Source organism: Oncorhynchus keta, chromosome 7, assembly GCF_023373465.1.
Source record: "Oncorhynchus keta strain PuntledgeMale-10-30-2019 chromosome 7, Oket_V2, whole genome shotgun sequence".
NCBI classification, from domain to species: domain Eukaryota; kingdom Metazoa; phylum Chordata; class Actinopteri; order Salmoniformes; family Salmonidae; genus Oncorhynchus; species Oncorhynchus keta.
The window spans coordinates 6,915,833-6,942,829 of record NC_068427.1 but is presented as its reverse complement, the minus strand read 5'-3'; the positions used below and the strand labels follow the sequence as shown (position 1 = coordinate 6,942,829).

The 26,997-nt window shown below is 42.6% G+C and overlaps 1 protein-coding gene across 2 annotated transcripts in view; it reads left to right on the top strand.

The window, feature by feature from the left end:
• The window catches only part of esyt3 (extended synaptotagmin-like protein 3), a 32,084-nt gene extending 10,612 nt beyond the window's left edge, over positions 1-21,472 (top strand). Inside the window, exons 14-23 of one of the 2 annotated variants that reach the window (XM_035773124.2) lie at positions 5,089-5,148; positions 7,328-7,399; positions 9,282-9,368; positions 12,825-12,974; positions 13,690-14,027; positions 14,630-14,728; positions 15,713-15,844; positions 16,082-16,187; positions 19,755-19,804; positions 20,946-21,472. In XM_035773124.2, the coding sequence (XP_035629017.1) occupies positions 5,089-5,148; positions 7,328-7,399; positions 9,282-9,368; positions 12,825-12,974; positions 13,690-14,027; positions 14,630-14,728; positions 15,713-15,844; positions 16,082-16,187; positions 19,755-19,804; positions 20,946-20,985 (1,134 nt within the window). In that variant the 3' untranslated portion in view covers positions 20,986-21,472. Of the gene's footprint in view, positions 1-5,088; positions 5,149-7,327; positions 7,400-9,281; positions 9,369-12,824; positions 12,975-13,689; positions 14,028-14,501; positions 14,568-14,629; positions 14,729-15,712; positions 15,845-16,081; positions 16,188-19,754; positions 19,805-20,945 lie in introns of those variants that run through there. The other variant, XR_004826120.1, reaches the window with a different exon arrangement.
• The last annotated feature ends 5,525 nt before the right edge of the window (positions 21,473-26,997 follow it).

Here is a 26,997-nt window from a genome sequence, read left to right as displayed (position 1 = left end):
TCACATTGCTCCAATGGATAACAATTGTCGTCGAGTCCTCGGACAAGCTCACATTTAAATCGCATGAAAGCCAGTGAAGGCTATGGCAAATACTGAGAATTTTCTTCAAAAAATACATGTTCAATTATTTAGCCATTTAAACAGTGCACCAGGTGTATTTGCTACTGTGATTCCTGAAATGCAGAGCTTGTTGGAGTATTTTTCTAATCTGAAATTAAACCTTTGTTACATTGTTTGCGAGCTCAGCTGGTTATTAACTAGCTCTCAGTTTCTCAAAATGAATGTTAGCTACCTAAGTTAGCAATGTTATGAATACAACTCCCATCTGCTGTCGGCATTAAGATACAATTTGAGTGCACTAGTTATCTCTAAAAGTTGTTATAGCTTTGACTGCATGCTGACAGTGAATTCAGAGCCGTTCAGTGGCTAGCTACACTACAAACAGAGCTACACTACAAACAGAACATTACCAGATTCCTATGAAGCAATTGTAATGACAGTCAACAACATACCCCCTGCTAATCAGGAAACTATTGGGTGTCTGTTTTAATTTCATTGTATATGAGAAACACAGTTTGAAATAATTTTGAGGGGATTTCGCCAGTGATGGAATGGGTAATTAGGCTTCCCTGGAAAATGTGACCCATTTCAGGAAGCCAGGTGTATGTCACGCTCTTTTTATTTGTATTTTTTTTTTTATATATATACAGTGGGGCAAAAAAGTATTTAGTCAGCCACCAATTGTGCAAGTTCTCCCACTTAAAAAGATGAGAGTCCTGTAATTTTCATCATAGGTACACTTCAACTATGACAGAAAAAATCACATTGTTGTAACGGTTTTCTAGGTGTGAAGGAGAGTCGGACCAAAATTCAGCGTGTAGATTGCGATGCATAATTTAATAAACAAACGTAACACGAATCTAAATACAAACACTACAAAAACAATAAACGTAACGAAAACCGAAACAGCCTATACTTGTGTAACCTAACACATAGACAGGAACAAGGACACTAAGGACAATCACCCACGACAAACTCAAAGAATATGGCTGCCTAAATATGGTTCCCAATCAGAGACAACGATAAACACCTGCCTCTGATTGAGAACCACTCCAGACAGCCATAGAATTTGCTAGATCACCCCACTAGCTACAATCCCAATATATACACACCACATACAAAAACCCATGCCACACCCTGGCCTGACCCAATACATGAAGATAAACACAAAATACTTCGACCAGGGCGTGACAATTATAGGATTTTTTATGAATTTATTTAGCAAAGTATGGTGGAAAATAAGTATTTGGTCAATAACAAAAGTTTATCTCAATACTTTGTTATGTACCCTTTGTTGGCAATGACAGAGGTCAAACGTTTTCTGTAAGTCTTCACAAGGTTTTCACACACTGTTGCTGGTATTTTGGCCCATTCCTCCATGCAGATCTCCTCTAGAGCAGTGATGTTTTGGGGCTGTTGCTGGGCAACACAGGCTTTCAACTCCCTCCAAAGATTTTCTATGGGGTTGAGATCTGGAGACTGGCTCGGCCACTCCAGGACCTTGAAATGCTTCTTACGAAGCCACTCCTTCGTTGCCCGGGCGGTGTGTTTGGGATCATTGTCATGCTGAAAGACCCAGCCACGTTTCATCTTCAATGCCCTTGCTGATGGAAGGAGGTTTTCACTCAAAATCTCACGATACATGGCCCCATTCATTCTTTCCTTTACATGGATCAGTCGTCCTGGTCCCTTTGCAGAAAAACAGCCCCAAAGCATGATGTTTCCACCCCCATGCTTCACAGTAGGTATGGTGTTCTTTGGATGCAACTTAGCATTCTTTGTCCTCCAAACACGACGAGTTGAGTTTTTACCAAAAAGTTATATTTTGGTTTCATGTGACCATATGACATTCTCCCAATCTTCTTCTGGATCATCCAAATGCTCTCTAGCAAACTTCAGACGGGCCTGGACATGTACTGGCTTAAGCAGGGGGACACGTCTGGCACTGCAGGATTTGAGTCCCTGGCGGCGTAGTGTGTTACTGATGGTAGGCTTTGTTAATTAATTTGGTCCCAGCTCTCTGCAGGTCATTCACTAGGTCCCCCCGTGTGGTTCTGGGATTTTTGCTCACTGTTCTTGTGATCATTTTGACTCCACGGGGTGAGATTTTGCGTGGAGCCCCAGATTGAGGGAGATTATCAGTGGTTTTGTATGTCTTCCATTTCCTAATAATTGCTCCCACAGTTGATTTCCTCAAACCAAGCTGCTTACCTATTGCAGATTCAGTCTTCCCAGCCTGGTGCAGGTCTACAATTTTGTTTCTGGTGTCCTTTGACAGCTCTTTGGTCTTGGCCATAGTGGAGTTTGGAGTGTGACTGTTTTGAGGTAGGAGCCTCTTAAAGAAGAAGTTACAGGTCTGTAAGAGACAGAAATCTTGCTTGTTTGTAGGTGACCAAATACTTATTTTCCACCGTAATTTGAAAATAAATTTAATAAATAAAACATTTCTTCTCATTTTGTCTGTCACAGTTAGTGTACCTATGATGAAAATTACAGGCCTCATCTTTTTAAGTGGGAGAGTTTGCACAATTGGTGGCTGACTAAATGCTTTTTTTTTTGCTCCACTGTAACTACACAAGATGTCTTACTTAGTTAAAGTGGTTCCAGTCTGCCGTGAAACGTTCATCCATGTAAGAGTCTAGCTACATTTTCAGAAATTATATGTTTCTAATTTTGTCAGAAAGTCATTTTCATTTCAAGTCAAGCTAACAAACATTAGCTTGCTGGCTCGCTAGCTAACGTGTATGATCTGTGTAGTCATATTATTTATATCTCAGAAACCCATTTGCATTGCCTAATGTTAGCTAGCTAGCAAACGTTGAACCTAGTTGGTTAGCTTTAGCTACCTGCAGATTCATACTACAGCATTTCATGCATGGTGGCTAACTATGACAATCAGTTTGTACTGTTTGGGGGTGATTTTACAGCCATCTATTGTATTTCATGAACATGTGTACATGTCTAGACAATAGTGACCCATCTACTTAGTTTGATGTGTCTGGGGGTTCTAGCATTTCTTTCACATGACCCATCAATTTAGACAAGTGTCTCGGGAAGCGTCATCTAATAATTATAAAAACAGTTATCTGTACCCTTTCTATTTGTGATATTGCTACTATGCAAATTTTCAAGTTACCATTCCACTGTACCGTTTATAGCTGTATCATGTGCTTGTGACAAATACATTTTGATTGTATTTGATATAGTGTGTGTTTACCAGAGACTGTAATGTGAAGAACAACATGACCTGCACCGAAGTCAGATTAGGATATAGGCCAAGAACTAGATAAAGTGTATTTTTACCTGGCGGTTTCCTTATTGTAGGTTACTTATTTCACTATTTTTAGTTTTGAAATCTTTGGTTGTTCACTACTCTACACTACTCTGTTTAGCACATGGCCTCACATGTGAATCCTTAAAGAGATGGGTGGGACTAAGGCTTAAGAGGGTGTGAACGATGCCGAATTGGTGTAGACAAAGAAGAGCTTTCCAGTAGGTGTACCAAAACATTCACGGGCCATTTTCTAAAAAGTTTATCAACTTTCAAAGCAGAATTGACTTACACTGCAGTAGACAAACAATGAGAATGATATCCCATTTTGTAGCTCTGTATCTTTACCTTTATCATCAACAAAAAACCATACACCATTTCAAATTTTGCCACATAAGACCAAATCAGGGTGGTCGGTCAAATTTTGCAGATGTTGTCTGAGGTTGCAACAGTACCAAGAGGGGCGGGGCTTAGCGAAAGGTCAATTGTGCTCAAGTTTTCTGTCATAAAACGTGGCCTTCTGCATTGAACATTTTAGAGATCTATTTTATCAAACCTAACGCAATGGTAAATATTAGCGCTGGCTGGGTCTGGGGGTGTGTCAGAAATATTGTTGCTATTTTCACTGCAGTAATTGAGTTTATTAAATAGCATAGGCTACAGTAACATGTAATAGCAACATAACAAAAACAATGTTTTCTCAAGATGTTTGGAGTGTTGACAGTCAACATTGTTGTAATTGGCTTCAACGACTATAGGCCTCTACGCATCGCACTTCTCCTCAAATAAAAAATACTAGGCTCCCGTAATATGTTCTCAATAAGCATGATGTAGCCTAGGCCTACCGTTGATATGGTGTTATAGCACTGAATAATTTGAATACAAGAGGCGCTCTTTGGAAATCAGGATGGATATAAACCGACTGGAGTAGCCTATGCGCTGCAGGTAGACCTATGCACTGCAGGTAGACCTATGTGAATTGTGAATAATGCAAAAGCGTGATGGCAAAAGCCTCACGAGAAGACCATTTAGAAACCTTTTATGGATCGCCGACTTGGCTAATACATGGCTAGGATAAGAAGGACACCAGATTAATTGCTGTTGAACCTTCTTTCATTATAGTAGGGTAGTGGTAGCCTGTAAGGGCTTTTTTTCTTTATCAAATGAAATGGAAAACAAGCAATTATTACAGGAAAATAACTTAAATGTTTCTAAATACCAGTGTCACCAGATCATGTCATCTCTCGTTCCATGATGGGCATATAACTTACATCGAGGTTTTTTTTACGCACATCCAAAATAATAAAAGGAACTGGCTCAAATAATGTACAGTAGCCTACATAGATAAGGGGATACTCATAAACTTGATCTTTTAATAAAGCTTTGGTGATTTAAGATGTATTTCAAAGCGGTCTCACGAGCCAAAGGACACACCTCAGATATTACCACTTCTCCCACCTCTGCACAGGCGTGCTCATGTACAAAGTAAATGACTCATCCTGGCTCGAGGATTTGAAAACGGAACCTTGCCGGCTTTAACAGGTCAAAATTGCAAAGAATGTGCATTTGACAACTGCTTAATGCCAGCTGAAAATAGAGCCCTTAAATGTGTTATTTTGATACATGCACTACATTTATTTGTTTTGCTCTATACATGCTCTTCATTCTACTTCATTGCAGGCATATGCCAGTATTAGGTTTTTCTATCTGAAATATATATTGTATACTATTAATATCCATTTATTTGCCTACCACAGAAAGACCACAGTGAGTTCAGCCACTTTAAAAAGGATGGGAAGCACGCCAAAGATGCCAGGGTAAGATTGACCACATGCATGGGTCGTATTTAGTAGGCCACATAAAGGACAACATTTTGAATCATTTTGCAATGGAAACAAAAATGTTTAGTTTCTTATTGGACATTTCCAGGTAGTTCCTCCCTGTTTCAGTCTGTTTTCCATTTGGTGCCTAATGAATTGAATGAGTTGAATGGCCTGCTACTGGTACTCCAGGGTTGTGTTCACTAGAAACCAAATGGAAGCCAACAGCAGCAAACAGAACAAAACAGGGAGGGACCTACATGAATTTGTCCAACAAACTCTTTTCTGTTTGGAGTAAATGGTTTCCGTTGTGCACAGTGCCTGGTACAGCACTAGTGTTTCCTGTTTTTCTGGAGAAGGCAGGTCATGAGGGTGTGACCTATTGTATTCATTCCCATACCTGCTTTGTCTGCCCTGTCTTGATCTTTTTTTCGATTCTGCTTCCCCTCCTCTGCTCCCCCTCCTGGTCACTCTGTGACACTGCTGTGAGAATCTTCAGTTTCGCTGATGTCACTCTTCGGGGAAAGTGTTAAACACTGTCATGGAAAATGCCTTTTGCATAAGTAAGGTCCCTTGCTGGACCGTAAGGCAGCGAGTTCTGTCTTTAACCTGTGGTAATGCAGAACTTTTTCTGAAGGTTGATTAGTCAATCTCCACTGTCTGTATGTTGTGATGATTAGTCTAGAGCTGCTCTCTCTCTAAAGCATGAAAACATTAACAAGCTGCCAGGTGTAGCACAGTTTCTATTATTTAATCTATGTTTGTGCATTTGTGTCCTTTTATACAGTATAGTGTAGATCCCCGTGTTAAAGAAGTATTGACATTTCCCTCTCTGAAGTCTGCTAACACTATAGGCTCCCCTCTCTAGGTCATATAGTGTGCTAGCAGCTAGTGTGTGTGTGTGTATATATACACAGAGAGCACCTTTTCTCTTATGAGCTGATGCATTCCTCTGTTTGCTCATGTGAGCCTAGCTCATATTATTCTCATGTGAGTGGAATGCAGACTCAAGGCAACCTATATGGGAGCTGCCTGCAGGTAAACTAGAACATTCCAGAGTGCTCCGCCACTCATAAACCAGACATGGCTGAAGCTTGTTTACCTAACTTTTGTGAAATCTCTTGTTTTTCCGCTGAGTGTTCCTGACATTGAAATCTCTGAGTTGGACAAGTACAGGTTCTAAGTAATGAAGTGAATATTATGCAGGTTAATTTAAAAATACAGTGAGCTCAAAGTATTGGGACAGTGTTTTGGCTCTGTACTCCAGGACTTTGGATTTGAAATGATACAATGACTGAGGTTAAAGTGCAGACTGTCAGGTTTAAAAAAATAAATAAAATTACAGCACTTTTTATACATAGTCCCCCCCATCTTAGGGGAACAAAAGTATTGGGACAAATTCAAAAGTTATTATTTTGTGTCCAATAGAATGATAAATAATATATTGTGTTATTTTGGAGTCACTTTTATTGTAAATAAGAATAGAATATGTTTCTAAACACTTCTACATTCATGTGGATTCTAGCATGATTATGGATAATCCTGAATGAATCGTGAATAATGATTCATAACCCCCCAAAAATGCTAACAGCCCCTGTTAATATAATGGTGAGAGGTAAGCATGTCTTGGGGGGTATGATATTTGTGCGTCTAACTTTCTCACTCATAATTTATTCATGATTCATTTAGGATTATCTGTAATCATGGTAGCATCCACATTCATTTTAGAAGTGTTTAGAACACCGTAGGTTGGTAGCACCTTAATTGGGGAGGACGGGCCCGTTGTAATGGCTGGAGCGTAATCAGTGGAATGTTATCAAGTACGTCAAACACATGGTTTCCATGGTTTCCATGTGTTTGATGCCATTCCATTTGCTCTGTTCCAGCCATTATTATGAGCTGTCCTCCACTGGTTTAGAAATATATTATAATTTACAATTAAACTGATACAATTTCATTATATACCATTCAATTCTATTGGGCACAAAATAATCTGAAACACAACCAAAATTTACAGCAAATGCACTTTAACCTCCATTGTATCATTTCGATTCCAAAGTGCTAGAGTACAGAGCCATACCAATAAATACTTTTGGAGCTCGCTGTACACACACACACTGACACACTCATATCTGAGCCTCTTCTATATCAATGTTAATGTTCTTTTAATCTATAGTTCACAAGGAGACCCAACAATCCAAACTCTTATGTGGAGTTCTCCATTGATGAACAGAATCTGAAAAGCAAGGTATGTTAATACTGAATGCTCCAGCATTGTAGGGATAGTCATGCCAGGTGGATGTGATTTCTATGAATTAAATATAGTATTTCCCCCACTGATACGTTTTTGTCCATTGCATCATTCAACTGACTGTATCTGCCGTTAACCATTCTATATACAGGTAACTGCCAAAATAATGCAAATACTTTAGTACATGAGGGATGCAAAGTATATATCGAAAAAAGGTGCTTCCACACAGATGTGGTTCCTGAGTTAATTAAGCAGTTGACATCCCATCATGCTTAGGGTCATGTATAAAAATGCTTGGCTACCATGACAATCCACATGCCATGAGTGGTCTCTGAATGGTTTGAAGAGCATGAAAACTATGTAAACCATATGTCATTGGCTGTCTCAGACACCAGATCTCAACCTAATTGAGCACTGATGGGAGATTCTGGAGCGGTGCCTGAGACAGCGTTTACTACCACCATCAACACAATTATGGAATTTCTCGAGGAAGAATGGTGTTGCATCCCTCCAATAGAGTTCCAGACACTTGTAGATTATATGCCAAGGTGCATTGAAGCAGTTCTTGCTCATGGTGGTCCAACACCCTATTAAGACAATTTATGTTAGTGTTTTATTTATTTTGGCAGTTACTTGTATCTTACAGGTAGGGCCCCTAAAATCACCAAAATCCTGATTTGAAGGATTTTCTGCTTCTCTTAGAATTCCGTGCTTCTCCTATCCTGATTCCAGGAATCTTCAGACCTGGGTTTTCTGGGAAAACATGGATTATTATTTATTTTTTTACTTCCTGGAATTTTGCAATTTTGTAACAGGTGTTTTTCTTAGATTTTTTTTTCCTCAATTGGGTAAAAAATCGGTTCTCTCCTCAATTCCTCCTCTCCTCCGTGACCCGGAAACCAATAAGTGGTCACCATATGTAGGAGTTTGAATTCTTTAATAGGTGAAATGAGGAGTTTCCTCTTCTCCTTGTTTGCCCCCTCTGGCAAAGGATGTTAAAGGTGTGTCCTACCACGGAAGAGTTTTGAAATCAGCCACACCCCCTTTGAAACAGCTGTTTTCTCAGAGGAGAAAACTTTGCACATCTTAAAAAAGTAATACATTACTTATCCTTTTATCTGTAAAATGTATAGTGCAGCTAGTTACATTTTATTTTGACCACTTCACACATTTATACTGAGTGTACAAAACATTAGGAACACCATCTTAATATTGAGTTGCACTACCTTTTGCCCTCAGAACAGGTTTTGAAATCGTTCCACTGGGTTGCTGGCCCATGTTTACTGCAATGCTTCAGTTGTATCAAGTTACCTGGATGTCTTTTGGGTGGTGATACACACAGGGAATTGTTGAGCGTGAAGAACCCAGCATCGTTGCAGTACTTGACACTCAAACCGGTGTGCCTGGAACCTACTACCATACCCCGTTCAAAGGCATTTAAATATTTTGTCTTGCCATTCACCCTCTGAATGGCACAATCCTTCTTTAACCTGTCTCCTCCCCTTCATCTACACTTATTTAGGTGGATTTAACAGGTGACATCAATAAGGGATCATAGACGGACCAGATGAATCCAGCTGAAAGCTGTGTCATGGAAATAACAGGTGTCAACAGGTGTCACGTAAAGAACAGGTTTTGTGCACTGTGTATTTTGGGATTCCACTCCTGTAAACGTAATTTGCCTGATGATACACTAGAGAAGAGACAGAAAGTAATTTCTTACAAGCGCATTTGTTTCCACATTTCCTCGCTTCCATCTGATGTTTTCAAAAAGAGGCACGGAGAGGACGAGGAGGAGGACATGAGTCGAGGAAATCCAATTGAGAAAAGGGCTCCATTGTGCCCCCTCTTTATTGTCATTCCCCTCTCCTTCCTATAGGTGGTGTTTGCATCCAAAGACCCTGTGTGGGAGGAGTGCTTTACCTTCTTTGTACACAGCATAACAAACCAGCGACTGAATATTCAGGTATACAACCCTCATGATAAAGTAAGGAAGAAACCTTCACACTGGTAGTAGTCAGTGCACACAGACCTGATCATGTCATATAATGGGCAAATAGTCTGTAGTCTTTTTTTAACATTTAATTTTCTGTTTTTATGATTTCAGGTCTACTCTATTTTTCTACTACTACTATTTTTTTTGTTTTTTTACTACATTTCTCTGTTGTACTACTGTAGACATCAGACCTGGGATAACTATAGTATCAAATATGCTTTGTGAATAGTAACATCTTTTTTTTAAAGACGTTTACTACCATTTAGAGGTGACTACAAATATCTGAATACAGATCGCACAAAGTGACTACTTTTTGGAAACATTTGGATTTTCCACCTTCAACTTAGATTAACATTGTTATTAACATTGTTATATAAGTTGTGTATTTTAATTCCATAGCAATGGAGATGAGCTTTTTAAAAATGTTATTAAAAGAGGAATAGTAACTCAAATCAAATTTATTTATATAGCCCTTCGTACATCAGCTGATATCTCAAAGTGCTGTACAGAAACCCAGCCTAAAACCCCAAACAGCAAGCAACGCAGGTGTTGAAGCACGTTGGTTAGGAAAAACTCCCTAGAAAGGCCAAAACCAAGGAAGAAACCTAGAGGAACCAGGCTATGAGGGTTGCCCAGTCCTCTTCTGGCTGTGCCAGGTGGAGATTATAACAGAACATGGCCAAGATGTTCATAAATGACCAGCATGGTCAAATAATAGGTCTGGGACAGGTAGCACAGCCGGTGAACAGGTCAGGATTCCATAGCTGCAGGCAGAACAGTTGAAACTGAAGCAGCAGCATGGCCAGGTGGACTGGGGACAGCAAGGAGTCATCATGCCAGGTAGTCCTGAGGCATGGTCCTAGGGCTCAGGTCCTCCGAGAGAGAGAAAGAGAGAATTAGAGAGGGCATACTTCAATTCACACAGGACACCGGATAAGACAGGAGAAGTACTCCAGGTATAACAAACTGACCCTAGCCCCCTGACACATAAACTACTGCAGCATAAATACTGGAGGCTGAGACAGGAGGGGTCAGGAGACACTGTGACCCCATCCATTGATACCTCCGGACAGGGCCAAACAGGAAGGATATAACCCCACCCACTTTGCCAAAGCACAGCCCCCACACCACTAGAGGGATATCTTCAACCACCAACTTACCATCCTGGGACAAGGCCGAGTATAGCCCACAAAGATCTCCGCCACGGCACAACCCAAGGGGGGGCGCCAACCCAGACAGGAAGATCACATCAGTGACTCACCCCTCCTAGGGACTGCATGAAAGAGCACCAGTAATCCAGTGCCTAAGCCCCTGTAATAAGGTTAGAGGCAGAGAATCCCAGTGGAAAGAGGGGAACTGGCCAGGCAGAGACAGCAAGGGCGGTTCGTTGCTCCAGAGCCTTTCCGTTCACCTTCACACTCGTGGGCCAGACTACACTCAATCTTATGACCCACTGAAGAGATGAGTCTTCAGTAAAGACTTAAAGGTTGAGACCGAATTTGCGTCTCTCACATGGGTAGCAAGACCATTCTGTAAAAATTGAGCTCTATAGGAGAAAGCCCTGCCTCCAGCTGTTTGCTTAGAAATACTAGGGACAATTAGGAGGCCTGCGTCTTGTGACCGTAGCGTACATGTAGGTATGTACGGCAGGACCAAATCAGAGAGATGGGTAGGAGCAAGCCTATGTAATGCTTTGTAGGTCAGCAGTAAAACCTTGAAATCAGCCCTTGCCTTGACAGGAAGCCAGTGTAGGGAGGCTAGCACTGGAGTAATATGATCAAATTTTGGGGTTCTAGTCAGGATTCTAGCAGTCAGGATTCCAGCAGCCGTATTTAAACTAACTTTAGTTTATTTAGTGCTTTATCCGGGTAGCTGGAAAGTAGAGCATTGCAGTAGTCTAACCTAGAAGTAACAAAAGCATGGATACATTTTTCTGCATAATTTTTGGACAAAGTTTCAGATTTTTGCAATGTTACGTAGATGGACAAAAGTGTTATACATCGGCTTAAAGATTTAACTTCTTGTTAATCCAGCCGCTTTGTCAGATTTCAAAAAGGCTTTATGGCGAAAGCATACCATGTGATTATCTGAGGGCAGCGCCCGCTTCAAAAGCATACAAACATTTTACAACCAAGTACAGGAATTACGAAAGTCAGAAATAGCGATAAAATTAATCACATACCTTTGGAAGATCTTCATATGGTTGCAGTCACAAGAGTCCCAGCTACACAATACATGTTTGTTTTGTTCGATAAAGTCCCTCTTTATGTCCCAAAAACTCTGTTTTGTTGGCATGTTTTGTTCAGTAATCCACTGGCTCAAAGGCGGTCAAAACATGTAGACAACTACACCATAATATTAGTGGTAAAGTTTGTCGAAACAATGTTTATAATTCATCCTCCGGTTGTCAATTGTCTAAATAATCGATAATATTTCAACCGGACAATAGCTTATTCAATAGAAAGGAAAAACAACGAAGGGCGCGCACTCGGTCACGCCGCAAACCAGCACTGCATTATTCTACAGTCCACTGACAGAAAGGTCTCATTCTTCTTCATTTTTCAAAAAACAAGCCTGAAACAATATCTGAAGACTGTTGGCATCTAGTGGAAGCCATGGGAACTGCAATCTGGGGCCTCACCCATTAGATACTCTATAGGCTTTCAATTGAAAACTACCCACGTAAAAAAAAATCCCACTCCCTGGATGGATTTTCCTCAGGTTTTTGCCTGCCTTATCAGTTCTGTTATACTCACAGACATTATTTTTACAGTTTTGGAAACTTTAGCGTGTTTTCTATCGAAATCTACAAATATATGCATATCCCAGCTTCTGGGCCTGAGTAACTGGCAGTTTACTTTGGGCACGCTTCTCATCCAGACGTCGAATTACTGCTCCCAAGCCATAAGAAGTTTAAAGCAAATTTGTACTCCTAAACTTATTTAGGCTTTCCATAACAAAGGGCTTGAATACCTTTTGACTCAAGACATTTCAGCTTTTTATTTGTAATTAATTTGACATTATGGGCTATTGTGTGTAGACCAGTGATGACATCTGAATTTAATCCATTTTAAATTCAGACACACCAAAAATGTGGGAAAAGTCAAGGGGTGTGAATACTTTCTGAAGGCACTATAGAAACAGAAATAAAGTACACAATTACCATTGTAATCAGTGATGGGATTGTTTTTAAAACAAAAATAATTCTGGATGAGGCAAATATTTAGATCGATACTGAATGTTTGATATTTTTCCATACCGCTCTAACATACCGCTCTAACACATGTAGGCTACTCATGTGCTCGTATCACAATGTAAATAGCACATGGAATGGGATTTGATCCTTTGTTTCTGTGTGTGAGACTGCCACTGTGTCTTATGACCATAAAAATACAATGACAAAAGTATAATTATATTTCTATACAGGTCAAAGAGCACGATAAGAAGACGTTACTAGGCACACTCAATGTGCCCCTCAGCCGGCTCCTCAACACGTCAGATATGACCTTGGACCAGCGCTTTCTGCTGGAGCGCTCTGGGACCAACAGCCAGATCAAGATGAAGGCCACTCTCAGGGTGAGGGAAAACTGCTCACATATCAGTGTTCTGCTTCAGGGGTTGGGTAATGGGGCGAAATGTGGGGTGAGACTGGATCCGTGTTGCAGGCTTAGACTGGATTGGTGCCCTATAGTCTCACATGGAATGGTTAGGTGTGATCTGTTCTCAGACCAGTGTCTTTGATTTGTGTCAAGTTGGGTTGGGAGTCAGGTGGATATTGTGGTCTGCAATTATTATTTGGACTTGTTTGAGCTAGAATAGTGACTTGCAGGTCACTTCTGTTGCAGATTAACTTTTTTTTATTTGGTTCAAATTATAGGGATTGGGCTAGATTTGACTGCCACGTCCGTTTGCGATATTACAACAAAGAAGTTACTTGAAACAACGAGCAATTTTATTATTATTTTTTATTTTTTGCCTCGGACATCATTGCATGCGTGCTAGAAAAGCAGAATATGTACTGCATTTATTTATTTTTTACTACGATGCTGGATGATCCTCCTCTTTTTCATCAACAAACAAAAACGATAATAAATGTGCTGCGGTGAACAGTGGTGCTGTTTTCACCTTATGTGGATTTCAGCTTTAACAGTGGTTGACGAGAGATGTGCTAATGTGACAGGGCTATTGCAAGCTGTACACTATCTAGCTGTAAGTGGCGAATAGCCGTATTTTTACTGTGTCTGCCTTTTAGTGTCCTTGACATTGTCCCTACCCCTCTATTCAAACGCAGATCCTGACCCTGGAGAAACCAGAACCAAAGATCATTCTCAATCCTCCACCTCATCCTCAGCCCCAGCCTTTACAAAACCCACCCACCACATCTCCTTCTCCCTCCCCGTCCCCTGCATTTTACACCACCCCTACTGCTGCAGCTCTGGACAGTTCCACCAATGGGTTCCATGGAGATTACGTGCCCGACCGCCACGGGTCTTTCCTGGCAGCCGACGGCCGGAGGACAGTCCCTTCCACCCCAGCACACATTCGGCGCTTCGACTCCCAAAGCCTCCTGTCGGACAACTCCATCGCCTCATCCCGTTTTGACTTGACTGAAGGGGCCCCCTATCCTGAGTGAGTCACTAATTTACTATCAACAGTTCATTAGGGTCCAAATGGGCCGAAACGGAAAGAGATTAACATAAAAAAAATATTGGTTAGCGTTGCAAAATGTTTTTCTACACTTTGCTATGGTGCACACTAATGAATGCACCACAGTTGGGGTAATTGGTTGGTAGTTACGTATAATATTGAAATAAACGGCTTAAGATTCAAACAGTCTTATTTGTGTATATTGTTTGTTTTTATATATATATATACTCAGTGATGTGTGGTGATGAGTCCTGACACTAAAAATAAAGTATTTGCCATTTTAGAGTCGCACCTCATCTGTGCTTGTTTGATTCTGGAAAGTTTCTCATCTGGTGTAGACTAACTCAAACATATTGTTGAGTCTTAGGTCCTAACTTTGTACAGAAAGCAGTCCAAATGAATGAAAAGATGAGCACTGGAAATTACATGGTGCTTATCTTTTCCATTCATTTGTAGAATGTGGGATATTGCTGGATCTACAAAACAGATGGCCTGGGATCTTGACAGAAGACTACTTTTGAGGTCTGAAAACATCTGGCAAAATGTGATTTTGATGTGTAATGTCCCTTTAACAATGACTCCAGCTACATCATGAACCACCAGGGGACCTTTGGGGAGATACAGCTGACAGTGCGCTATGTCACCCTGAGGAGCCGTCTCATCATCCTGGTCAACTCCTGCAGGTACTGTGCCTGGGAAACCTACTATCAATCCACACATCCCCACTCTATCTGTGTACTGTCTTTATCACACTCACACTCACACTCACACACACACACACTCACACTCACTCACACTCACACTCACACTCACACTCACACTCACACTCACACTCACACTCACACTCACACTCACACTCAAACACAGGCACGTGCACAGATATGGTTCTAGGGGTGTCTGAGCATCTGACCTTTTGCCCTCCTATGAGGAAAGTGCCTTTTCAGATTGGTAGTGTTTAAAAATAAATTAAAAATAAACATTATTTTTCTTTTAGTCTCTTTTCTCTCCTGTTCTGCAATTAATTGCCCATGAAACTTAGCTAATAATAAATGTAAAAAATGTATCTTGAAAAACTCCGGCTCCTCTGAGCGCGCACACTGCACTTGTCCTCCTGCTGCTGCTGCACAAGCAGAAGCTACCGGCGCCTAGCGCTATAGTATGAGTAGTGGCACACAGGGTACTTTTTAAAATGTATGTCGTCTTTCACGGTCACGGACAGAGAAGGATTAAATTTGACTGTTTTTAAGTAGGCATACAATGCAGACGTCAGCGGCAGAACAAACCTTTTTTTCACTTTGACCACCTGCCCCTCCAAAGATCTGTACATGGCCCTACACACACATACACACACACACACTTATTCACTCATCTCATATCTTGATGGATACAAACATACTGATATGCTGTACACTCATATGGACATGTATTTCCAAATCACCGTTAGCACCCAGTCCATTGTGTAAACATGTTATGATCTTTACTCTGTAATACAATTGAAAACTCTTAACGTTGTTTAGAATGGCGCTCCTGAGGACGAGCAGACATTCAGAATAGAACATGTTCTCTGCCCTACGTCCTTCTCTTCTCACTTGGTTCCTTTATATAGAGCCATACTCTGCTCGGTCCTTCTCACTCAAGCCTTACTATTTTTGCTCTTTACTCCACAGGAACTTGTTTGCCTGCAGCAAGGACGGCTCAGATGCTTACGTCCGCCTTTACCTCCTCCCCGACCAGTCCTGGAAGCATCGCATGAGAACACAGGTGAAGAAGAAGACGGTGACTCCTGTCTTCAATGAGAAGTAAGGGCCTTACCTCCTTTGGCCACCAGGGGGCATTCATTTTTGTGTCCATAGGTAGCCTGGAATCCAAGCTGCTTCTCCGAGCATAGTGAAACTGCATATGAGTTTAGATTCCAGGCTTATGAACATAAGGCCAATTCCATCTAAAACTCTGTCAATTTAAGAAATACATTCAGGGCTCAGGGCACCCTTCTGAATGCGTGTCTCTGACAAACATGTTGTATTTACATCTCTCAGGTTTGAGTTTGACATGTCCCTGGAGGAAGCGGGGACTAGGAAGCTGGACGTGGCGGTCAAAAACAACCGGATGTTCCACACGCGGGAGAGGAAAGAAATTGGAATGGTATGTAGCAATTAGGGAGGTTTAGGAGGTTTAGTAGGGAGGTTTAGGTTTAGGCTGCTTTCACTATGGAAGCTCTAGTCTAGAGTTTAGTCTAATCTGTGTTTAGAAGCATTTTTTAAAAACTTTTTCCATTATTAAATTAGTAATACATATATATATAACGTTTTAGACTGATCCAGTGAACCATTGCATTTATGTTCAAAATGTTGTATCAAGACTGCCCAAATGTGCCTAATCGGTTTATTAATAACTTTTCTAATTCCTAACTATGCTCACTCCTAAAACACTCCTAAAACAATAGCATGGTATCCTTTCACTGTAATACCTACTGTAAATTGGACAGTGCCGTTAGATTAACGAGATTTTAAGCTTTCTACCAATATCAGATAGGTCTATGTCCTGGGAAATTTTCTTGTTACTTACAACCTCATGCTAATTGCATTAACCACCAATCCTGTAGAGGTTAACCTTTTTAAACTGACTATCATATTTGTTGATTAAATTTGACTAAATTAGTATAATGAGTAATCCAGCAATGTCACAAGTTAATTAACATGAGAAAACTCAAGAAAATAGCAGCTCTACAGAGCACCAATGGCTACAGTGAATGGCTAAATTAGTTCTGGACAAAAAGGGTCCACGGAGCTCCTCCTCCTCACCAATCTCTATTTAGAAATCCATGTGAGAATATGATTCGCCAAAAATATGAAAAATATATATATATATATATATATTTTTTTTTACACTTTGTTCCATTGAAATCAACCCATATCAATGTGAGTGATTTAATTTATGTGCGTTATCAGTAGAACAGTAGGACAAGCTAATCAATTCCAGTCTAGAGTGACCACTTGGTAAATATTGGTGTGCGAGCAGTTTTAAAAGAATTTGACTAAATACTGTATTTTACTACATTTACATTTAACATTTAAGTCATTTAGCAGACGCTCTTATCCAGAGCGACTTACAGATTGGTGCATACACCTTATGACATCCAGTGGAACAGCCACTTTACAATAGTGCATCTAAATCTTTTTAGGGGGTGAGAAGGATTACTTACCCTATCCTAGGTATTCCTTGAAGAGGTGGGGTTTCAGGTGTCTCCGGAAGGTGGTGATTGACTCCGCTGTCCTGGCGTCGTGAGGGAGTTTGTTCCACCATTGGGGGCCAGAGCAGCGAACAGTTTTGACTGGGCTGAGCGGGAACTGTACTTCCTCAGTGGTAGGGAGGCGAGCAGGCCAGAGGTGGATGAACGCAGTGCCCTTGTTTGGGTGTAGGGCCTGATCAGAGCCTGGAGGTACTGAGGTGCCGTTCCCCTCACAGCTCCGTAGGCAAGCACCATGGTCTTGTAGCGGATGCGAGCTTCAACTGGAAGCCAGTGGAGAGAGCGGAGGAGCGGGGTGACGTGAGAGAACTTGGGAAGGTTGAACACCAGACGGGCTGCGGCGTTCTGGATGAGTTGTAGGGGTTTAATGGCACAGGCAGGGAGCCCAGCCAACAGCGAGTTGCAGTAATCAAGACGGGAGATGACAAGTGCCTGGATTAGGACCTGCGCCGCTTCCTGTGTGAGGCAGGGTCGTACTCTGCGGATGTTGTAGAGCATGAACCTACAGGAACGGGACACCGCCTTGATGTTAGTTGAGAACGACAGGGTGTTGTCCAGGATCACGCCAAGGTTCTTAGCGCTCTGGGAGGAGGACACAATGGAGTTGTCAACCGTGATGGCGAGATCATGGAACGGGCAGTCCTTCCCCGGGAGGAAGAGGAGCTCCGTCTTGCTGAGGTTCAGCTTGAGGTGGTGATCCGTCATCCACACTGATATGTCTGCCAGACATGCAGAGATGCGATTCGCCACCTGGTCATCAGAAGGGGGAAAGGAGAAGATTAATTGTGTGTCGTCTGCATAGCAATGATAGGAGAGACCATGTGAGGTTATGACAGAGCCAAGTGACTTGGTGTATAGCGAGAATAAGAGAGGGCCTAGAACAGAGCCCTGGGGGACACCAGTGGTGAGAGCGCGTGGTGAGGAGACAGATTCTCGCCACGCCACCTGGTAGGAGCGACCTGTCAGGTAGGACGCAATCCAAGCGTGGGCCGCGCCGGAGATGCCCAACTCGGAGAGGGTGGAGAGGAGGATCTGATGGTTCACAGTATCGAAGGCAGCCGATAGGTCTAGAAGGATGAGAGCAGAGGAGAGAGAGTTAGCTTTAGCAGTGCGGAGGGCCTCCGTGATACAGAGAAGAGCAGTCTCAGTTGAATGACTAGTCTTGAAACCTGACTGATTTGGATCAAGAAGGTCATTCTGAGAGAGATAGCGGTAGAGCTGGCCAAGGACGGCACGCTCAAGAGTTTTGGAGAGAAAAGAGAGAAGGGATACTGGTCTGTAGTTGTTGACATCGGAGGGATCGAGTGTAGGTTTTTTCAGAAGGGGGTGCAACTCTCGCTCTCTTGAAGACGGGAGGGACGTAGCCAGCGGTCAGGGATGAGTTGATGAGCGAGGTGAGGTAAGGGAGAAGGTCTCCGGAAATGGTCTGGAGAAGAGAGGAGGGGATAGGGTCAAGCGGGCAGGTTGTTGGGCGGCCGGCCGTCACAAGACGCGAGATTTCATCTGGAGAGAGAGAGGGGAGAAAGAGGTCAGAGCATAGGGTAGGGCAGTGTGAGCAGAACCAGCGGTGTCGTTTGACTTAGCAAACGAGGATCGGATGTCGTCGACCTTCTTTTCAAAATGGTTGACGAAGTCATCTGCAGAGAGGGAGGGGGGAGGATTCAGGAGGGAGGAGAAGGTGGCAAAGAGCTTCCTAGGGTTAGAGGCATATGCTTGGAATTTAGAATGGTATAAAGTGGCTTTAGCAGCAGAGACAGAGGAGGAAAATGTAGAGAGGAGGGAGTGAAAGGATGCCAGGTCCGCAGGGAGGCGAGTTTTCCTCCATTTCCGCTCGGCTGCCCGGAGCCCTGTTCTGTGAGCTCGCAATGAGTCGTCGAGCCACGGAGCGGGAGGGGAGGACCGAGCCGGCCTGGAGGATAGGGGACATAGAGAGTCAAAGGATGCAGAAAGGGAGGAGAGGAGGGTTGAGGAGGCAGATCAGGAGATAGGTTGGAGAAGGTTTGAGCAGAGGGAAGAGATGATAGGATGGAAGAGGAGAGAGTAGCGGGGGGAGAGAGAGCGAAGGTTGGGACGGCGCGATACCATCCGAGTAGGGGCAGTGTGGGAAGTGTTGGATGAGAGCGAGAGGGAAAAGGATACAAGGTAGTGTACACTAGTACATCTGAACACGTGTTACGTGTGTATGGGGGGAGGTGCAATTTGTATGTCTTGGCCTTCAGCATATTGATTATGCTGAACCAGTGTTTGCCACTTGGCTATAAATAGAAAAAATCATAACAGGAAGCAGCAACCATATCATATTAAATTTGTTTTAGGAATATACATTGTACTGTTAACGTTTTCCGACAGGATTCTTCAAAAGGTTTTTAAATTGTTTTAAAATTGCAATATCTTGTGTTTTTATAAATCTAGGCAAATCTTGTTGAGTGTATTAACAGATCTGCTGTTCATTTTGTCCACAGGTACTAATAGATCTTTCTCAGATGGACCTGGTAAAAGGTTTCACAGAATGGTAAGCAGGAACCTCAATTGCTCAACTGCTCCAATTATAGAAAATAAGAAGTTATTTTCTATAATTGGAGCAGTCTCCATTTCCTCCTTCTCTATTCATCTAATGGTGTGGTCAGCATTTTCTGTACTATAAAGGGACTGATCCCTTAGCTCTGCATTTGAGTGCTTCTTCTCTTCTAAAGGAGCACCTGGAGTCTTGAGGTATATCCAGTAACCTGATAGGTCAGCATTGGAAAGGAAGGGGTGGACCCACATTCATGACAATGTCCTACTTTTTCTAAAACTGTGATTGAATGAATGTGTGTGGGCTGTTGATATTGCCTTCTGGGAATGCTATAATGTCCAACAGTTATGGGCAGAGTTAGAAAGTTGGCTGGCAGAAGGATTACAATGTAAATGTACTTTTAATCCATCTGTCTGCATATTTCAAGACATGGCATATGGGAAGTGCAGTAAGATACCCTTATGGTTTGGACAATACTTTTCTCGTCAATCTTCTTGGAAAAATGTATAATTAACTGTAAATGAAACCATCCTCCATTGTTAACACAATAGAAAGGTCAACTGCGACAGAGAGAAACTAAATTGTGCAGTTGTAGGCCATGTGGCGGTGAGTGATGGTAGGTGGGTCTGGGCAGGGTTGATGTTGTGGATGTGTGTGTGCGTCTGTATGCTGTTCAATCAATGAAATGTAATAAGGGCTTTATAAATACATCAGCTGATGTCACAAAGTGCTGTACAGAAACCCAGCCTAAAACCCCAAACAGCATGCAATGCTGTTGTTTGTGTATGTATGTTTTGCATTAAGAAGGGAAAAAAAGAAAAATATGCTGGCTAGAGAATTCAGAACATAGTTGGTAAAGGTAAATATGCACCATTTTTACCACCCTGTCTCTCTTGCTTGTGGTTCTGGGAATAACAGCCCATAAAAATTCAGTTCATCATAAAAGATGACTCATAACCACAGGACCTATACACAGTCTTTGCTGATATTTATTGTCAACATTTCTGTTGACTGTCTTGATGGCTACTAACCAAAACATTGACAATCAATGTGCAGAGATAAATTGTGTGTATGGGAGTCTAAATCTAAATATATGGGCCTTTGTGATCTGAAATTTTCCCATTACATTCTCCAACAGGTATGAACTGACTCTGCCCAGACTGAAGAAAATCGCCTAGAGGGAAGACATTTACTCATCAGCCACATCAATGGGTGCTGCGTGTGTGTAGTTCTCAATAAAAAGATAACTGCAGTGGATATAGCCAATTTGAATATATATACTGTAAGTAAACAAAACCAGTGTCTACAGTAGCAACTTCTATGCTCATTCCTCTCAGGGTCTGAATTGTGCTGTGATTCACACCAAAGTTCAAAGGCACAATTAATTTGCTATTAAAATAGTTATTTTACTTATTAGAAGTCAAAATGCCCAACCTGCACATACTATGTTTTATTTTAAATACGATACGGGTGCTCTTTATATAAATGTAGATGTTAATGTTACTTTTTTAAGACAGGCATGGGGTTTAAATCTTCTTTGTTTAAACATAGATATAATATATACATATAATCAACTTTTCTAGTGCCTATACCTTTTCCCAGTTTCACGTTTGCTTTAAATTAATACAATTTCCAAATAAAAAAAACAAAGCTGTCTTGATTGCATTTCGTATTGAGTTTGAGTTCATTTTTACAGGGACGTTTTTTACAGCGATATTAATCAACGTTTCAGTGAAAGTGACAGTTTTGTAGCCAGCCGGCTAATTTTCAACCTCAGTTCCTGGGCAGGTTATTTTAAAAAATGACAATGACAATGCAGACAAATAATGAGCAGTGAGCACATGCAGAGCAACATATGAATGGATGAAGCCCATCTGTGTGCAATAACAGTGAGTATTAACATGCACACTAATAATTTTATTATGATTATGGCTATAATCTGACTCAACACAGGCAAGGAAGGCTCCAAGATCCTGCTGCTTCCTCAGTGCGCTGACATCCTTTTTCCTCCCTGGGCACATGTTCTCCTTCCTCCCTGTGATCTGAGTGATTCCCAATGCAGCCGCTAAGGGTACAAGACAAGTAGCTCACCACGCATCAACACAGGCAAGGAAGGATCCAAGACGCTGCTGCTCCCTCCCTGAGCACGTACCTTCTTTCTCCCTGTGAAGCTTAATGCATCTACTCGGGTTGCAAGTACAGTAGCTCATCAAACATCAACGCAGGGAAAGTCCTCCTTCCTCCCAGGGTGAGCGTCCTCCTCTTCCTCCAATGTTTGGTATTTTATTAAGATCCCAATTAGCTGTTACAAAAGCAAACAATGACATAATATAGAACATTAATAGACAAGAACAGCTCAAGGACTCCATCAATAAAAAAAAACAACACGTCTATATTTCACACACAAAATATCTAGGCCAAATAGGGGAGAGGCGTTGTGATGTGTTGCTTTATCTGTTTCTTGAAACCAGGTTTGCTGTTCATTTGAACAATATGATATGGAAGGGAGTTCCATACAGTAATGTCTCTATATAATACTGAACGCTTTTCTTGAATATGTTCTGGATTTGGGGACTGTGAAAAGACTCCTGGTGGCATGTCTGGTGGGGTAAGTGTGCAGGGGTCTGAATACTTTCCGAATGAACTGTAGAGTGAAGTCTGTAGGTAAAGGATATTAGTCTTTATTTTTTTTCAAGTATTCTTATTTTGCTTGTTTCTAGTTGGGTCTTGTTGCTATCTTGTAGCTACGTTGGCAGCTAAAAACCAGTCCCTTTAACAGCACAGACCCTCATGATTTTTGCAATGATTTATTATTTTGTCAATTACTGACAATGGATTGTAATTCATGTAGCACTTTCCATTAGGTCTCAAATCACTTTTAGCGTATTTTGGAGTTGCCGACTCGCATGACCCAACGCTAATCCTTTACAGCTAGTACTCAACAGTTTTTAACAATAACATAATACATTTCCCAGTACTATAATGAGGATTTGAATTGTACACAGTACTTTATGTATTGTCACTTTGAACCCTGGGTCATATTCATTAGGCTCCCAATGGAAGATTGGCTCTGTCATAACCTCACATGGTCTCTCCTATCATTGCTATGCAGACGACACACAATTAATCTTCTCCTTTCCCGCTTCTGATGACCAGGTGGCGAATCGCATCTCTGCATGTCTGGCAGACATATCAGTGTGGATGACGGATCACCACCTCAAGCTGAACCTCGGCAAGACGGAGCTGCTCTTCCTCCCGAGGAAGGACTGCCCGTTCCATGATCTCGCCATCACGGTGGACAACTCCATTGTGTCCTCCTCCCAGAGCGCTAAGAACCTTGGCGTGATCCTGGACAACACCCTGTCGTTCTCAACTAACATCAAGGCGGTGGCCCGTTCCTGTAGGTTCATGCTCTACAACATCCGCAGAGTACGACCCTGCCTCACACAGGAAGCGGCGCAGGTCCTAATCCAGGCACTTGTCATCTCCCGTCTGGATTACTGCAACTCGCTGTTGGCTGGGCTCCCTGCCTGTGCCATTAAACCCCTACAACTCATCCAGAACGCCGCAGCCCGTCTGGTGTTCAACCTTCCCAAGTTCTCTCACGTCACCCCGCTCCTCCGCTCTCTCCACTGGCTTCCAGTTGAAGCTCGCATCCGCTACAAGACCATGGTGCTTGCCTACGGAGCTGTGAGGGGAACGGCACCTCAGTACCTCCAGGCTCTGATCAGGCCCTACACCCAAACAAGGGCACTGCGTTCATCCACCTCTGGCCTGCTCGCCTCCCTACCACTGAGGAAGTACAGTTCCCGCTCAGCCCAGTCAAAACTGTTCGCTGCTCTGGCTCCCCAATGGTGGAACACACTCCCTCACGACGCCAGGACAGCGGAGTCAATCACCACCTTCCGGAGACACCTGAAACCCCACCTCTTTAAGGAATACCTAGGATAGGATAAAGTAATCCTTCTCACCCCCCTTAAAAGATTTAGATGCACTATTGTAAAGTGGCTGTTCCACTGGATGTCATAAGGTGAATGCACCAATTTGTAAGTCGCTCTGGATAAGAGCGTCTGCTAAATGACTTAAATGTAAATGTAAGAAAATTGATTGAAACGAGGAGGGACTACATCCAATATGAACTGCTTGTTTTTGTTTTCTGTTCAAAAAAACGCTTATGATGATCCTGATTTGCACACAAATTGGCCATTTTACTTCATAGGATTTATATAATATTCAATATAGTGTATTTTGTCTCTTACATCAGTTTTTTCGAACAATGAGTAAGACATGGAATCCAAAGGAATGGTCAAAAGCCACTTTACGGACCAATCCCAACCCAGCAAGTATACAGTATCCGGTCTCTATTTCTGAGAAATAGTATGGAGCTGCGGCTCGGAGTATTGTTTCTTGATTGTATGTTATGTACTGTATTTTCAGTGAATATAGTGATGTTTTTTCCCCCCTGTTCAGAGAAATTAGTAATTGAAGTTAGTTTATGTTCCGTCTGACATCCTGATATTACCATGTTCTGACCACCTAGATGGTGCTGTTCCTGCAAAAACGATTTCAGAACAATGTGAGATGGTGGGTGTAAAAAATAATTTATTTTGCTTTTTGAGGTGGAAGACCCTATAGCTATGTAAAGGATGAGAGGCTACTCTGGTTATGGCGGCCCCACATGTTTAAATTAAGCACCGGCCCTGTTGTTGCCCTTGACACCGGCCCTGTTGTTGCCCTTGACACCGGCCCTGTTGTTGCCCTTGACACCGGCCCTGTTGTTGCCTATTTGACTGCACCATCAAATAGAAATGATGGATTTTGTCTCTGCCGGGTGAAGTCACAAAGAAATGAGCTTACAAAGGGAGAGCCTACAGTCTCAATGTCTTTTTGTGTCGTTTGGGACTGTGTGGTGTGATGTTACTGTATGTGTACAGAGAGAAGGGAGGTTTTCAGAGAAACGACCATTGATGAAATGAGGCCTATTTGCTTACACTCAGGAGAGTGGAGGGGCAATTTGTCAAAGTAGCAATCATACCAGCATCAATGAAAGTGCTACCTCAATACAAGCTCAATCAAAACAACTTTATGGGGGAGGTGTTTCTAAAATAAATAGCTGACAGCATTACATATCAACAACAATAATATGTTCTTGTTTGTGGCAGTTTAAGATTTCAGAACATGTTTTTGCTTCACACTCTTTTAGTGTCTCCCTTGGTGGCCTCTGGTTAAAAAAAGTATAGACTTTTTTAAAATCATGATTAAGTGCATAGGTCTCAATCAAGATATGACTAATACCTAATGAACACACTGTGCATGAAAGGTGTTTGTCATTCTACCATTCCTGTATCAATACCAGAAGATTGTGTCACTGTACAAGGTAATACACCACAGTAAACAATTCTGTAGACAGAGGTAAATCTAATGTTTTGAGAGACGTGAAATCAAAATCAACCACAGGAGTGTGCTCAAGATTCACAAACCTCACAACAGCCTCCCCAGCACATCTCAGGTATCCCAGTCATTATTTACTAACCCCTTTAATGTGTCAATTATGATCTCCTGTGGACAAAATCAGAGATAGCAAATTAATTGAAAAGACATGCGTCTGTGGACCTGCTTCCTTTGTAATTACACTTGCACTCCTCACCCTCAAACGCCCAGTTTGCCCTCCAATGCAGATGGGAGTGGAGCTCTTTCATTTTCTTTCAGTGTTTCTTCCAGTTTGGCCCCCTGCCCTTTCTTTCCTTCCTTTTCAAGGTAAAATGCTTACACCCTACACATTTTATTTGAGCAGGAAAATGGAGAAGTACATGGAGGAATGGATGGGGGATGTTGAAGGTGATGTGTGTGTGTGTGTGTGTGTGTGTGTGTGTGTGTGTGTGTGTGTGTGTGTGTGTGTGTGTGTGTGTGTGTGTGTGTGCCTGCTTGCATGTGAGGGGTTGGGTGGTGACAAGTATATACAATACAATGTTTTTAGTGTTTCAGGTCAGCAGTACCACATACTACAACTCTCGGTAGTGTAGAGACCTTGTCAATTCAACTCCCATGCAGAAGGATTTCATCTGTTTGGCAATTAAATACCACAATGACATTAAACATACCTTATGGCATTGTCAACCATTCAGTGTATCCAGTCTTCAGTCTTTCTGTTCACAGACTGAATGGAGAAGTCCCCTATTATAGTCTTGTGAGTAGAGCCGTTCGTGACAGGGTCGGGGTGCGGCCGAATGAGTTGCCGCCCCTCTCCTGATGCGCACCGCATGTTTGTGGAGAACCTGGTGCTAAATCACTCGTAGACGGACGTGATTCTGGGTCAGGGTTTTGTGCGTAGCAGAGCAGCTCACTCGCTGCGATCTATTGAAAGTCAGCCCTCGATCCAAGCTTTTGTCGAGACGGAAGGCGTCTTCCTCCACCTCCCCTCTTCAATACAAATGGGTTACCAGGTGCACATAGAAGCGCCAGGACACAGAGTCCAGAGGCCCAGAGAGAGAGTGGGCAATCAGACTAAGGACGGTGGGTACCAGGCAGAAAAGTACCACCGGCACTTGGTAACCCAAAGGCCCAAGAGAGAGTGGGCAACCCAGAGTCTGATAGCCCAAAAAGAGAGAGGGCAATCGGACTAAGGAAGGTGGGTACCAGGCAGAAAAGTACCACCGGCACCTGGTAACCCAAAACGGACGTCGTGCACCCGGTAACCTAAAGGCCCAAGAGAGAGTGGGCAACCCAGAGTCTGATAGCCCAAAAAGAGAGAGGGCAATCGGACTAAGGAAGGTGGGTACCAGGCAGAAAAGTACCACCGGCACCCGGTAACCCAGTGTGGACTTGGTCTGGGTGGAAAGCGGCCGGGTGACCAGGTGCACATGGGCCTTTTTAGGTGACCAGGTGCACATGGGCCTTTTTAGGTGACCAGGTGCACAACATCCATTTTGGGTCACCAGGTGCACGCGGTCGATAACGGCGTGGCTATCTGCTTTATAGTCCGAGGAAGGGTACTTAAGTGTGGGGGCCCTGGTTCACCTGGTGTGCGAGGTTGTGGAGGTGGGGGGGGTCCCCTGCTGGAATCATCCCCGGAAATAGAGGGGTGTTACCCGGGTGGTGAGTAAGGGCCTACAAGCCTGGAGGTCCATAGCTCCAGGGGGTAAGCTCTACTCTCATGTCCGGAAATAGAGGGGTGTTACCCGGATGGTGAG